Raw genomic sequence first — 14,727 nt, 5'->3', positions numbered from 1 at the left:
TTTGAGCGATTGCGAAGTTGGCTTTTTAGAAAATACGTTGTCATTGTAGCACGTGGTACACCGTCTTGTTGTATAATAACCAAGGTCGTTTACGAAATAAACTAGTTGAGAGTGCAGCGGTGTCCCTATCGTCTCTCTTTGTGTAAAACGTCGTGCGCTGCTTATTTGTAATCATTAGCAAATGCTGCTAAGCAAGCAGCATACCTCGCTAATATCGACAAAACGTACCCGCTGCTTCAATTTCAGCGTGAGATAAAACAAATAGATGGCTGATTTAACATTTGTATACTACTGTCAATGCAGCGGGCGTGTAGAAAAAAGCATAGCTCGGATCGAAGCGGGCGGTCACATGTGCATGGGCGCTGCCATATTGATTTCTAAACACAGTTATCGGCGGTAACAGACACAAATAATCAAATACGTACGAAGTAAATTCGAAGAAGAACAGACATATCACGTATCGATGTAGCGTAAAACACACCGAACGAACGCCGATTCTAGCCAGCCCTGTCAATTTCAAGGCACTTGTACGTGGCACTATGTTTCCCTGCACAAGCCGATGACTATGTTACACCCTGTAGCTTTGAAAATGCTGAAGCATGCCTCCTAGAAAAACTATGCCTGGAACGTAGCTCTATTTTCAATCGGTAGCTTTCTGCCAGCTCAAAATCTCGGAGGCCATGCCTCCTGTCGCGTGTTGCGACCGTCCGCCGCGTGGAACCGCTCGCCTGCGTACCGCGCAGTCACGTGACATTACGGTACTGCTCTGTCACGTGACATCACAGCTGCTCGGAGGCAACTGTGAGAGCATTGCTGTGTTCGCAGGGGGCGAACGCCTTTCTTCGTACCGGAGGGGGAGGGTAAAATCTGAGGGTAGGGCGGCACTTTCGCGGCTCACGTTCTAGGCATAATTTTTCGAGGAGGCATTGGCTGAAGCAAAGTGGTGAAACAGAGTATAGTTAACTTAAGGAAACTCTATGCTCTGAACAGCGAAAATTCGTGAATGTGGTTATTGATTGCGCTTTCAATCTGCATTTCACTCGTGCGAAATCGTTTTCGCCGCCCGCCGCGGTGGGGTACAGTGGTTATGGCTCGTGGCTCTAGACCCGACGTTCGCGGGCTCGATCTTGGCTGCGGCGGTCGCATTTCGATGCTGGCGAAATGCGAGAGGCCCGTTAACTGCGCCATGTCAGTGCACATTAAAGAACACCGGCATGTCGAAATTTCCGGCGCCATTCTCCACGTCGTACCTCGTAATTATATCATGGTTCTACACGTAAAACCACTGAGGTTCTATTACCCGCTGGTATCCATATTAATGGTATAATTGTGTATCTCGCCGCCACAAAGTAAAGCGAAAAATTACAATGGCAAAATAGAGTGGCATCACGGATATAGTGTGTAGCATTCTTCGCGCGTGTTTCGTTCGTCACCTATTCCGAAACTATGGGTCCGTGAAGTCGTCCGACAGGCGGCTGACGCTTCGAAGACGGCGTTCCGCCGCAGAAAAGTGAGGGTAGTACATCGCGGACAACTTTTATTGGCCATGCATGCAGCTACATAACCGAACCGCGCGTATCCTACCGCTAATCATTGTAGTCCTACAATTGTGTTCTTATTTTCTACGTGAGATATGAAAAGTACTCCCTTCATTTTTCGCGTGTACAGCTCTCCGACGCAGAACGCAGCTCACACCAGGAAGATATTCATATTTGTTTTAAAGTATTTTTATTGTCACTTCGCGTTCTTGAACGCGTGAAAAAAGCCCTGCCTTTTACGTGTACTTGGAATGCCAAGCTGCGCCTGCGCCGATATCAAATGCTGCTCGCGCACAACCATAACTTCCCACCGCGGTAGAGAACGCGTGACATATACCGGACTATACTTCGCGTAGTTGTGCATGTGCAGATGCTCCGCCCCTGTAGCTTTATTTCTTTTCATTGCCAACGAAAGGTGTCCGCGAGTAGAGTATTGCTCGCGTAATCAGCACGTGCAATGCCATACCGAGGAATATTCTTCGACGGGGAAGGGGGTTGACTCCGGTTGAGGGTGCGAATATGTGTAGAACTACTAACTTTACCATATAGTGGTCGCTGTAAAGGCGTGTAACTATTTTATTATCCCCCAAAAAGTTTAGGCATGGCAAAATTTACGGTGGCGGGGGGGGGGGGGCAGAATTTTGTCAGCCTCCTCCCGCTCTCCCTCGCGTTACTCCCTGAGCAAGCGTCAAGGCTTCCTCGGCACAACCACTTCGCCGGCACGAAAAAGCGGGCGCGGGGTCGGGAGAAGCGATTGCCTGTATCGGCGCTACCGGAATTTACCCGCTTCAGCACGCCGCCGAAAGTGGCGGCGTTTGATCTCCTCTCTTTCATCTCTCTCTTTCCTTTATGCGGCCGTTTTTCCTCGGTGGTGGCAGCACCCACCGCCTCCCCCTTTGCCTTCACAGTGTCAATATATACGCGCACGCGGCGACCCAAAACACGTATGCGCGAACGAGCGAAGAGGCATGCGGCGGCGACAGGGGTCGCGACCCGGCTGGCGTGCCTCGGGGCGTTGACGGATCACCCATTACGCTGGCGCGATGTCTCGCGGCACCGCATCCGATACACATTGGCGCGACGACGCCCGCTGCGAGGTCCCGATAACGGGGCGCGCGTTGTGTGACCTGGGTCGTGCCGCCCAGACTGGCATCTGAGCGTGGGGCGACCTTTTCGTCGTCAACTTTTTTTTTTCTTTCGGTTGGCCTTAGCACGCACTATCCGAAGAAACTTCCCTGTTTCTATTTTATTCGGCAGAAGGAATGAGAGAAGAGACAGAACTCGGGAGTGTCATCTATCTCTGTCACCTGTGGCCTATAAGCCATAGGAAACCCATATTGTTTGACCTTGTCGAACATGTGATGTTTTGTTGAGCTACACTAGACTATATGAAGCAAGCAAAATAAAACAAAAATATCGTAAAGGAATAAACAAGTTAGGAATCGATTTAATTAGGATACCTTGTGCGACGGATGAAGGTAGCGTACTTTGCAGTGCGTGGCGATGTCTGCCTGCATACCTGCATACCTATCTATCTATCTATCTATCTATCTATCTATCTATCTATCTATCTATCTATCTATCTATCTATCTATCTATCTATCTATCTATCTATCTATCTATCTATCTATCTATCTATCTATCTATCTATCTATCTATCTATCTATCTATCTATCTGTCTGTCTGTCTGTCTGTCTGTCTGTCTATCTATCTATCTATCTATCTATCTATCTATCTATCTATCTATCTATCTATCTATCTATCTATCTGTCTATCTGTCTATCTGTCTATCTGTCTGTCTGTCTGTCTGTCTGTCTGTCTGTCTGTCTGTCTGTCTGTGAGAGAGAGAAACAGAGCCTTCCATCAATGTCAGCGGCACACGCTACTGAAAAACGGCATAGTATCGCACGACAACCAAACCTCACCGGACTAAGGTGTTACAGGCGAAACGACCGCAGGGCAACTTGGTGATCAATCACTCGATGTCCATGCTGTTTGCGTATGTGCTTCTCAGTATGTCAGTGAACGTGCATGTGGAACAGCATGAACAAGCGTTGAGTTAGTCAGAGGAGTGGCGGAATGAGTAAGTGAGTTTCTAACTGGCGTAAGAACTGAAAATCGGGCCACTCGGTGTTGGTTCATTGTCACCCGCAATATGCGACAGGAAGGAAGACGCGAGAAATGAAGCGGATGTTAACAGACTTTAACTTGAGTGCCATCTTAGTTTTAATGCAAGGTAAGTTAGGAGGACAATACAGTAAAGTGAGGAGGGGGAGGAAGGAAATGTCCTGAAATATTTGGCTAACACGTTGAAGATTGACGTTGAAGAATGACGTAACACGTTGAGACGGGCGCGCGCGCCCGTTTCAGAGCCACGCGCTTCGTTTTCCAAGATAACTGCGTGACAGCACTCATGTCTCACGTGTGACATGACTTTATGCGCTCGTTCGCCTCTGCTGCACGCTCGAGGCGTTCCAACGCAGCGCCTCCGGAATACCATTCACCGATTTTCATGCGCAGAACATCTAATAAACGTTTTGTTCCCTCTCTACTGACGCAATACTGTCGTCTGTCGACGACATTTGCAGTGTAACATGCAGATACGGGGCCAATTTTTTAATTGACAATTGCGCAAGTATGAACGCTGAATCATGAGCAGTATTGGTGGGCGCTGCGGATGGGGCCACCCGTTTGGGGTGCCATCTGGAGCCGTTTAGGATACCCAGTATCGTTAGGTGTGGACAAAGACAAATGTACAGACAGACAGACAGACAGACAGACAGACAGACAGACAGACAGACAGACAGACAGACACAGACAGACAGACAGACAGACAGACAGACAGACAGACCAAAATTTTTGCGTCGAAGGTCCCCAAGAAAGACTATTGTCTTTAAAAAAGCGATGTAAATCTGTGTTTGATTCGTTGGCTTCGTCTCGCGCTGCACCTAACGAGCGAGAGGCGACGAGACAGTCGTATTCACAGAACGCAAGTGGCGAGGAAACGGCTCAATACTACTGCGCAGTGAAACGTTTTTTTTTTTTTTTTTATTGTCGAGCATTCGTGTGGCGCGAGCGTGCGAACAACCACAAAACATTAATCACAATCGAGGAGCATGCTCGGCACAAGGGCTGGATTTAGCAGACAGCTTACCAGATGCCGCGGGGGAGAGGAGGGAGGCTTCATCGCCATTCGGCAACGCTGAATACCGTATATATAGCCGATCTCGCTCGTGCGTATGTAACTGCGAAAGTACAACCGCCGTCCGCTTGCATGCAGCGTATACTTATACAGCGCAGAGCTCCGAAAAGAACGGCGCAGTTCGATAAGCCCAACTGGTTTTTCCGCGCTTGTTTATTTGTCTTCTCGGTGCATGCAGGGCCGGGCTTGACCGCCGAAAGTGTCTTTTTTTTCCCCCAGAGTGAGCGTTTATCATCTGTATCCCGCAGCTTTCACTTGCAGCTGCACGGCCAGCCCCATTTCCAGTGTGTGCAAACATAAGGTCAGCGAAAGATTGCGTAGACTTCTTTTATTTATTTATTTTTGCTCGGCTTCGTTTTACCCTCATCGGCGTCATTTGGTTTTGTTCCATTGTGGTATTTTTTTTTTTGCGGATTTGATTACTAAACAGGCTTTGTTTGATTTTTGTGTGCTAGGCAAGTGTGACGTTTATCGTTGTAATCAACGGTAATAATTACTCTGGGCATTTTATACGTCCCTATACCACGATATGATAATCAGAGGTGCCGTAGTGGAGTGCTCCGCAAATGTAGAAAACCTGGGGGATCTTTGTCGTGCGCCCTAATGTTAGCGTACGAGCCTCCAGCATCTTTAGCATCTCCAGCATCTCATTCTGTCAGCCCGTTCTGTCCCGCGCCGGTGCGGAAAACAGACATTGGCCACCTTTTGTGGACATGCGCTGCGCTTCAAGCGGCCCGTCGACGCCGTCTGCGGCGTGCAGGACCCCAGCCCACCTGGCAGCCTGACTTGCAGCAACGGATTTACGGTCGGAACCTCAGGTCCCTCCTCGGCTTTATGGAGGAAACGAAGATCCATAATTTTGTCTAATATGTATTGATGCCATATAGGTCAAACATCGGCAATAAAAAAGAAAACACGAACACCGAGGAAGAGGACGGGATGTGCGCTCTATGTCTTCGCTGAATGGTACGAACCAATCAGCCCAAAACTTGTAGGTCCGGAATCTGATCCCGCACTTTTCGGTTCAACAGTAGTCACTAGTCGACAGCGGTCCGCCACGATAAATTGCAATAAACCGTAATCATGCAAATACCAACGCACAATCAAGCCGGGGAAAGTGCAGGCGAAGTTGGAGATGCTCGGCAGATTTCGTGGTTGACATTGATTGATTGATTGATTGATTGATTGATGTGTGGGGTTTAACGTCCCAAAACCACTATATGATTATGACAGACGCCTAGGGGAGGGCTCCGGAAATTTCGACCACCCATGGGGTTCTTTAACGTGCACCCAAATCTAAGCACACAAGCCTACAACATTCCCGCCTCCATCGGAAATGCAGCCGCCGCAGCCGGGATTCGAACCCCCGACCTGCGGGTCAGCAGCCAAGCACCTTAGCCACTCTACACACCTCGGTGGGGCTTCGTGGCTGACAGTTGTCCCGTCCGTGAGGCCCTCTCATCGGCAACCGCTCTCTGACCGGAGCCCCATCAGCGGAATTCTCTAATCGTCTCCTGATCTTTTACTGTTCTCTCTATTTTCACTTTTCTCTTTATCTCATTTATTAATTCATCCTTATGCCTTCTCCTGTGAGCTATAGTACTCATGAGGTGTCGCACTTTGATGCAGGCGGTTGCGGGGCTCGTGTTTCATTTTTCCTAATAAAAAATCACTGCCTCCCCCCAGGAGGGTGGGCGTGGAGGGGGAGATATTTGCTCTTCGTGGACGATGGGCGTTTGCTTCCCATGCAGGGCGAATTTTTCTTTGCTTGTACTTGTTCGCCTTATCTTTCCATTTCTGCGTATACGCTGCATGCAGTCGCTGCATTTCCGTGACAAAAGCAGCGACTTAATTTTATTGTGCTTTTGATAGACTGATAAATTAATATCCTTCGACTGGGTTGTGAAAGCTTCGAGACTGAATGAGGAAGTGAAGTATATGGACGTAATTTATTAAGGCGAAAACCTTAGATGCCTCATCAAACGCGAACACTAACCTTCGGCACCAACTTGAGTGACGAAATTAATCATCGCGCGATGTCGTCATCATTCTGTGACCGGTAGTGAAAACTTTCACTTATTCATGACGACATGCGGCCTGACACCGCAGATCACCAAGATTTGCGACGTTATTACATTATATCTCCGCTTCGTCAAAAGTGGAAGCAATTAGAAAAGAGATGAGGTGTAGAAAGCTTTTGATAAATCCCGTCCAGGAGACTATGCAGAAGCACGTCTCGGCCTCCATACGCAAGCCGGCAAGTTGTTTTTTAAAGAGACACTAAAGAGGAACAATGACTTAGCTTAGATTGATAAACTTCACGCTGAGAACTCTAATGACATATTTTTTCACTATCATAAGTTCGTTATTAACGGAGAAAATTTTGGTTGAAGATCTATTTAAAAAAATTCGCACCGAAATCTCTGCGCGTTACGTTAGAAATTTCAGAATTACTTTTCGTATTCTCACAACACTGGCTCAATCAAATTTTCCGAAACTTCTCATGCTAAATCTAAGACACGCACAGCAGACAAGGTACTTCATTTTTATCGAGTAGAAGCTATGTAAGACCAAGTAGATGCCTTCAACATTTACGACGTCATGACGTTTGGTGCGGGAACTTCACAGTATATATCGTCTCCACCCACGTTTTCTTTTCGCGTGTTTTTTCGCTTACCGAGCTTCATGTCCCGGTAAGAGTATTGTTTTGGGGATTGTGAAGTTGTACTTTACTGATACACAAAAAATGGCTTCACTCTTTTCTTTAATTAAAATGATGAAATAGGAGAGGTTGGTGCCATTATGGTGGCACCGGCTACTCCTTTTCTCTTATAGTAGCAAAGATATGCCGTAAGATTAACATTAAGGGCACAATATGCGAGACTACAATATACGACGTGAAAGTACACAATAGTCATATTTCACAACTCAGTTCATATACAGCTAATAGGTTCGTATGTTCCACACATAAGGTCATTTCACCTCACATGACAGTTCATATTCGCCTAATAGATACATATGTACACAATTTTGCTATTTAGTGCCAATTCAAAGTTTTATTTCGTGGGTGTACTTCGATCGTTTCTTTCATCCAGAACCACTACAGGTGCATAATGCTTTCGGAAGGGGGAATCAGCTGTATAGGATCAGGCTCAGCACGTCTGAGAATAAGACAAAAAAAAAAAAGACTTTCGACTTCGAGCCCTCTTACCCAAATCCTTAAGGGACCCTGAAATATTTTTTTCTCTCTCTTCTCAACTTTCGGTCCATACGATTCCTCAGTACAAATAAAACCGGATAGTTAACCTCGCTTGCTGGTTTTGAGTGGGAACATCCCATACGGTGAAACCATATCAGTTTATTATACAATTTCTGATAACATTACCAAGGTGTCCTTTTGAAGAAGAGGAGATATAGATATGCAAATAGAAGAGCCTCATTCAGACTTTTGCCGTCTTATCAACGAGGTTTGCCGGAGGCTCGCCGCCTCCCCAGCGCTTGGCTAGTTTCATGAACAAGGGCCAAGGCTTGAACTTGTCGGAGGAAATGTACGTCTTGATGGGCTTCAGCTGGCGGAACCGTTCCACGTACGCCTTCAGGTTGGCGTACTCTTGCAGGCAGCCCGGCTTGAAGAGTGCGAACTGGTCGAGCAGTTCGTAGAGCATGAAGTCCACGTAGGTCAGCTGGTCACCGGCAAGCCACTTGCAATCGCCCAGGCTTTTCGACAGCGCCTCCACGTGTCCAGGCAGGGCGTCGGCGAAGTTCCTCATGACGGTCGCGAAGTAGTCGTCAAAGCTGTAGTTGATTAGGTTCCATCTGCACGAAGAGTTTTTATCCGTGAGTGGCCTCTGTTGGTCAGGAATCGGGCGATATAGGAACATATATATGCAAATACACAAGCTGCGTTCACCAACGTTTCGATAAGCCAATGACGTGCGCACAACGCGCAGGAAGAGAAATCCGATGCAACCTGCTGTTTAAAGAAATTAAAGAGTCCACGTGTACTCAACTTAATCGCAAAATGCCGGACCTCAGGGCTCACGTAATCTAAACGCGGATTATCTGCCTAGTGCAACAAAGCTGATTTTAAACATCCTATAGAGGTGCTAGTCTCAGAGAAAAGGGAGATAACTGCCACCACACAGAGAACGAAATCCCAGGGTTCTGTCATACCTGGTCTGTCATACAACGCAAGCCGCTCTCGTTGGGCTTTGTTGCGGCTACTTTGAAAAGTCGCACTAAATTACAAATTGTGATTGTGGTTGACCCCCCCCCCCCCCTTCCCACTACGCGTAAAACACAGCTATGAATCAGCTTTTGCCGACTATCCCTGGGACCTATTCGTTGTCATGCGGTGGAACCTAACCCAAGCGTGGTGAAACTAAGCGAGCAAAAGTGAGCTATTGGGTTATTTAGTATTTTCACATATCGTATCATGAAAGAGCATGCGTCAGCTCAAGCTCCATTCCACTAACCCCGACGGAACTCAATTTCATCAGAATCCACACATAGCAATTTTGAATCAGAACACTCGGAAAGAACTTTGAGCCATCGCCACATCTCGTAATGATAGTCACCTCACTTGCAGCACCTGAAGACAGTTCAGCAAGATTGCCCCCCCCCCCCTTAATCGCAAACTGATCTTTCCTGGAAGTCTTCTTACCTTCAAGTTCTTCTTCAATAAATTCAGTTGATAGTTAGTGCTTGTGGTGTCCACATCGTTTCGTGTCTTCTCCATAACTTTGTGATTTGCAGTAACCGCATAGCGCAGTTTGTTAACCGTCAAGCTAGGATAATCTCAAGTGAGTTTCCATGTCCCCATTCAATTTGAGTACACACCTGAGATCGTTGATCTGCGCCTCGAGCATTTCGATACGGGCAGCCTCAACGGGCTTGGAGTCCGGCACGGCGAGACCGTGCTTGCGCGCCAGGTAGCGCATGATGGCCAAGCTCTGCACCATCTTGACCTCCCCGTCCACAAGGTACGGTAAGTTGGGAAAGCCGAACCCCTGCGCGGCCAGCGCCGCCTTGTCTTCGAGCCACGCGACCTTGCACTCCTCCTTGGTGGGCTTGTCCAGCAACGGGTACGTCTTGTTCTCGTACGGCACCCCGGCGTACTCCAGCATGTACCGGATGGGCTCCACGATGCCCCGAATGCCGGCCCAGTATGCCAGGACCACCTTGGCCTTCTGGTCTTTGCTAGGAGGCATGATGACGACTCCGATTCGGTCTTACAACCTGTCACTCTGCGAATATCGATAAGAGTGACCTTATGACATATTGAATCGCGTGTTTGTCTCATTAATCTTCATGTGATGGGCTAGCGCTTACAAAAAACTCTTCTCACCACAAGACACACACGGTCGCGCCACAGTGCTTGAGAAACTTCTCACTTGTTTTGGACTATTGTGATAAGACTTCACGCTCTACAGAAGTACACACAACACAAGCGCTTCTTTCTAATAGTGGCTGCGCTTCCTAGCAAGATGGATCCTTACCAACTGGCCCGATACAATTGTTTATTGAGCTACAGAAGTAGTCTAGTTTATTTCCGAGCTAAGGTGAGCCCCAGCAACAACACTGCAATTTTAAATCATTCACGTAAGACGAAGTACCCCGCCGGCGATCACATTACCAGCAACCAACGTCTGTGATCGGCGTTTTTAGCTGCACTTTAAGACATGAGTGTCCGTGGGAAAGACAGATGGACGGACGTTTCACTTCACTCGTCATAATTCACTCCGTGGATATGCTAAGAATTTCTCATTATAAAAGCGCTATCATCTTTAATCGTCAACTATACGAAAACCACTAGCGCCATCTAGTGATATTATTTGCAAGGACATTACACACAACGCCATCTAGTGAGCAATTCTTAAGACTAACTAGAATTAGCTACAACTACAACATACCATTACGAGGGAACGACCCACACCCTGTAGGGAGCTTCGCCCTTAACAAATTACAAATTTGAACCAATGACCCGTCGCACCGCAGCCCGCTGCGCTAGCCAACACAGCCATGCGCCTGGCTTGTGCCGGTGATATAATGGCGAGATATTCATACGCACCATTTAGCGCTCGCGGTACGCAGATGTCAGAACAGCTTGAGCGTACTTTCTATCACCAAGAGTTTCGCATTTTCTTTTAAACTGAAACCAGCCCTTAAAACGTGCAAGAAAACGTGGCCCCCTTCTGTACTGCTCATGCATGATGTAGAAAAATACAAATAAAAGAAGCATGAGGGCCATTAGGGGTCAAATGCCACGCGTGGCAGGAGACGCAAAGGGGTGATTGCTCATGGCGCAGTTAACAAAAAAAAATCACCATATCGATGGAGTGAATAATGATGAGTGGGGCGAAGCTTCGGAGGGTTTTATCGGTATACCGTGAGTTTTCTGTCTGTCTGTCTGTCTGTCTGTCTGTCTGTCTGTCTGTCCGTCCGTACGTCTGTCCGTCCGTCCTTCCATCCATACATCCGTCCGTCTAGTGAACACTCCATTTAAGTACCACCATCTCGCATTTTTCATCATAGATTCATTATCTACAGGTGCCGCCATCTAGCGGGCATTCAAAGAACTAAACGAGAGGTGGTTACCTACAACTACATACATCGAGAAGCACGACCCACGGCTTAAAGAGCTTCGCCCCCCCCCCCCCCCTCCTCGAAGGAAAAAAAAAACAGCTTCGGTTTTGCATTGTGGACATGTTTAGCGTTTTTTTTTTCAAACATACAAATACGTAATAACTGTGACGATTGGTTATTAGTTCACACTTGCCCGATGTATTCTATATGCGTTATTTTAAAAAGAGCGTCCTTATTTGTGCTGTAGCGACGTGCCAAAAGTATCGAGCTGCTTGCCGTTCTTCATGGGATATTTTAATTTCTTCCTATCGCACTCATTAGTTGCGATACTGTGTTATCATTGAGACTAGAGTATTACTTCTCTTACATGGAGCACAAGTTCGCCCAATAAAGCGTTTAATCTTCACCGACTGCGTGTTGCCTTCTTCATCGTCAGAACCACGTGAAAACATTGTTAAGATGCGTTTTGTATTTTCAAAGATAGTCTTTCACCAACGCGTCTTTAAGGGTAGACCTTTGATATCATTGTGTCATTTTCAGGGGAATGAGCGCCTGATTAGTTTCTTGAGAAGAGAGCCATTCTGGTGCGAGGATCTTACAGAAATTCCTAGCACTTTGCTTTTTGTAGCTACAATTTGCCATCTCGACACTTCGTTCTGCTGCCTTATGTTTTTCTTATTGCGCGTTTATGTGCCTTTTAAGAGTAGTTGTGCGTCTTCTCGCTCTCCAACATGGTCAGACGGCAACTCTTTTTCCTTTTCCCCCCTAAAACATAGACTCTGTATTGTGTTCATCTGGCAGGCTTATGAAGTAAAATGATCATGTGATATATACAAGTTACGTCAACCTGGATAAAACGCGTGGACGCTGTATCTTTGTTTCCTTTTTATGTTCTCGTTAAGTCACACTTCCTCGTGCTTTCCATCGTACAACGACTTTAAAAACCCCTTAAAAAGAAATTAACTACCTGGAACTCCGACGGCAAGAATAAATTATAGATAGATATATAAAATTTTATATACACTGCTTTGGCCGGCGCAGCGCGGGCACAATTTTCAACCCAGTGATGACACCTGGTTGGACACTTCCTCAACTTCCGCCATGTCTGCGATTCCTGGCCATACGTTATTTCACTCTGACAATGTCTTACAAGCACACACACGAGCACATACACGAGAGATAGAGAGATGACTGAACAAAAGGCAAGTGTGCGCTGGCAGACGGGGCCCAGGTACAGAATCCACTACCTGTAGAGCATGTAGTTCATCAAACAATACATTCTGCTATAGAGAACATAAAGAGCACATAACTACCGACACCCATTCGTTTGTATACAACATGCATTTGTCCCCCGCACTTCAATATTTCACAGGCGTAAAGAACAACTTACCCAACTCGACACTGGAACAAATGTTACCTTACGTTCCCAGTGGCAACGTCGAACCTCCGCCCAGCTTCTTTGCCGCTCCGAGGCCGTTTTTCGCCTCACTCGAGCAGTGTTCCTTATCAAGGGGCTCCCACTCAGCAAACCGTCTCTACACGAGAGGCCACCGTCGATTTCGTATGGGTCTCTATAGTCCGTTCCCTACCTCCTCGTAGATAACCTCTTATCCGACGTTCATGAATTTCGCGCCGCAAACCGTCGGCGGTGTTCGAGACTGGGCACAGTTGTATTCTCGGAACAATCGGCCCGTGTGTGTGAGACGACGAGAAGGCTACTAGACGCACCTCTTTTTACTGTGGTGCCCTCGCCCATGGAGGCTCGTTTGACGGACCTTCCTGCTAGACCAAGGTCGACGCGATCGCTGCAAGCAGCTGGGGGCAGACACGGCTGCAGCGGAAGATGTCGCAATGCTTTGGTCGTTGCCCGAATGCCGCCGGCGTGTTTCCTCGTGGGACCTATTTCATGCGCGATGGCTTTGAACCGTTTCATAAAAAATATCATGAAAAGACTCCAAGGAAACGAAACATATCACGCAAAACACTTCATGAAAAAAAAAAAACGCATCATTCAAACAGTTCAAGATTATGTATCCTAATGCATTAAATAATGAAGATTGAAACTGGAGTAATAAAAACAGTGAAAAAGAAATGTATAAACAGTGTATAAAGTGTCATTGATAAGTTATCGTAGAATGTAAGAGAAAGCGTTTTGCATATTGTTTGAAACAGAGTGCGTAAAGGTCTATGTCATTCCTCACAATGTTATATACCCGGGCTACTTAATATTGTAGGTCCTGGCGTCCGTAGTTCGTTCGTGTAAGTGGTGGCATTGTTGTTTATGGCATAACTGACACCGTGGAGATAAAATTGGTGTACAAATAATAGGAAGTTTCTGCTTTTTATGAGCAATAGCAATCTATAATAGTAAATTTGATTTGCTTACATCAATGAATGTTTATTAAAATGATTGTGTGGGTAAGTCTCGTGGCCTACCATCATAGTTTTCGAAACTTCTCATTACCTTTTATTTGCAGTTTTATTAAATTGTCGTAACTTTTTACAAGTGGTTGTTTCCCAGCCTAATGCACAATAACTAAGTTTTGACTAGAAAGGTGCGTTGTACATTGCCTTCTTCAGTGGTAGAGGTATAAGGCTACTAGTTTTACATATAGATCCTACTACTTTGCTAATGTCACTGCTGAGCTTATCTACATGATTGTCCCAAGAGAGAGGCTCGCAGAACAAGCCCAGGCTTCTCGTTCGGTGACGCTTCTTCTGATCTAAAAAGCAACACACACACACACACACACACACACACACACACACACACACACACACACACACACACACACACACACACACACACACACACACACACACACACACACACACACACACACACACACACACACACACACACACACACACACACACACACACACACACACACACACACACACACACACACACACACACACACACACACACACACACACACACACACACACACACACACACACACACACACACACACACACACACACACACACACACACACACACACACACACACACACACACACACACACACACACACACACACACAGAGCGCGCGTGATTTTTATTTTTTATAACTATAAGTTGTTAAATGTAAGTTCTATTTGTCTTATACCTTGTGGGTATTAACTCTCATCGCATTCAAACACATTTGCTACAGGCTCGCTTTGCGGCATGTCTCTCCGGTTTCCACGAAAATGAAAATGAAGGAACCACATGGCGATTTAATTAGGTGCTCCCCACCGATCGCAAGTGAAACGTTGTGATTCACACGTGCCGCGTAAATATACTGTCAAGCGCAGTAATCAATCCCTGCTTTGAGCCCCGTCTGCACACTGCAGTATCAGCCCTCGGCAGCCGATAAACTTTGCTACTGCTCGGGAAGGGGAAGGTGGTACAATTT

At 46.6% G+C, this 14,727-nt stretch overlaps 2 protein-coding genes across 5 annotated transcripts in view; one reads left to right on the top strand and one right to left on the bottom strand.

The window, feature by feature from the left end:
* The window catches only part of LOC119161551 (uncharacterized), a 341,964-nt gene that overhangs the window by 64,245 nt on the left and 262,992 nt on the right, over positions 1–14,727 (top strand). The window lies entirely within an intron of this gene.
* On the bottom strand, positions 8,079–13,015 carry LOC119175584 (glutathione S-transferase Mu 1). Of its 2 annotated transcripts, none has more exons than XM_037426495.2 (3): positions 12,716–13,015; positions 9,580–9,986; positions 8,079–8,556 (listed from the first exon to the last, which is right to left on the bottom strand). In XM_037426495.2, the coding sequence occupies exons 2-3, from the start codon at positions 9,948–9,950 to the stop codon at positions 8,181–8,183; spliced, it is 747 nt and encodes a 248-aa protein (XP_037282392.2). In that variant the 5' UTR covers positions 9,951–9,986; positions 12,716–13,015; the 3' UTR covers positions 8,079–8,180. The 2 variants fall into 2 exon arrangements, with proteins under 2 accessions (XP_037282392.2, XP_037282387.2); XM_037426490.2 differs by having other exon boundaries at positions 12,743–12,949.

This window comes from Rhipicephalus microplus, chromosome 3, assembly GCF_043290135.1.
Source record: "Rhipicephalus microplus isolate Deutch F79 chromosome 3, USDA_Rmic, whole genome shotgun sequence".
In the NCBI taxonomy this organism is placed as follows: domain Eukaryota; kingdom Metazoa; phylum Arthropoda; class Arachnida; order Ixodida; family Ixodidae; genus Rhipicephalus; species Rhipicephalus microplus.
Note: the sequence above shows the minus strand (reverse complement) of the source record. Positions and strands in the feature narration are given on the sequence as shown.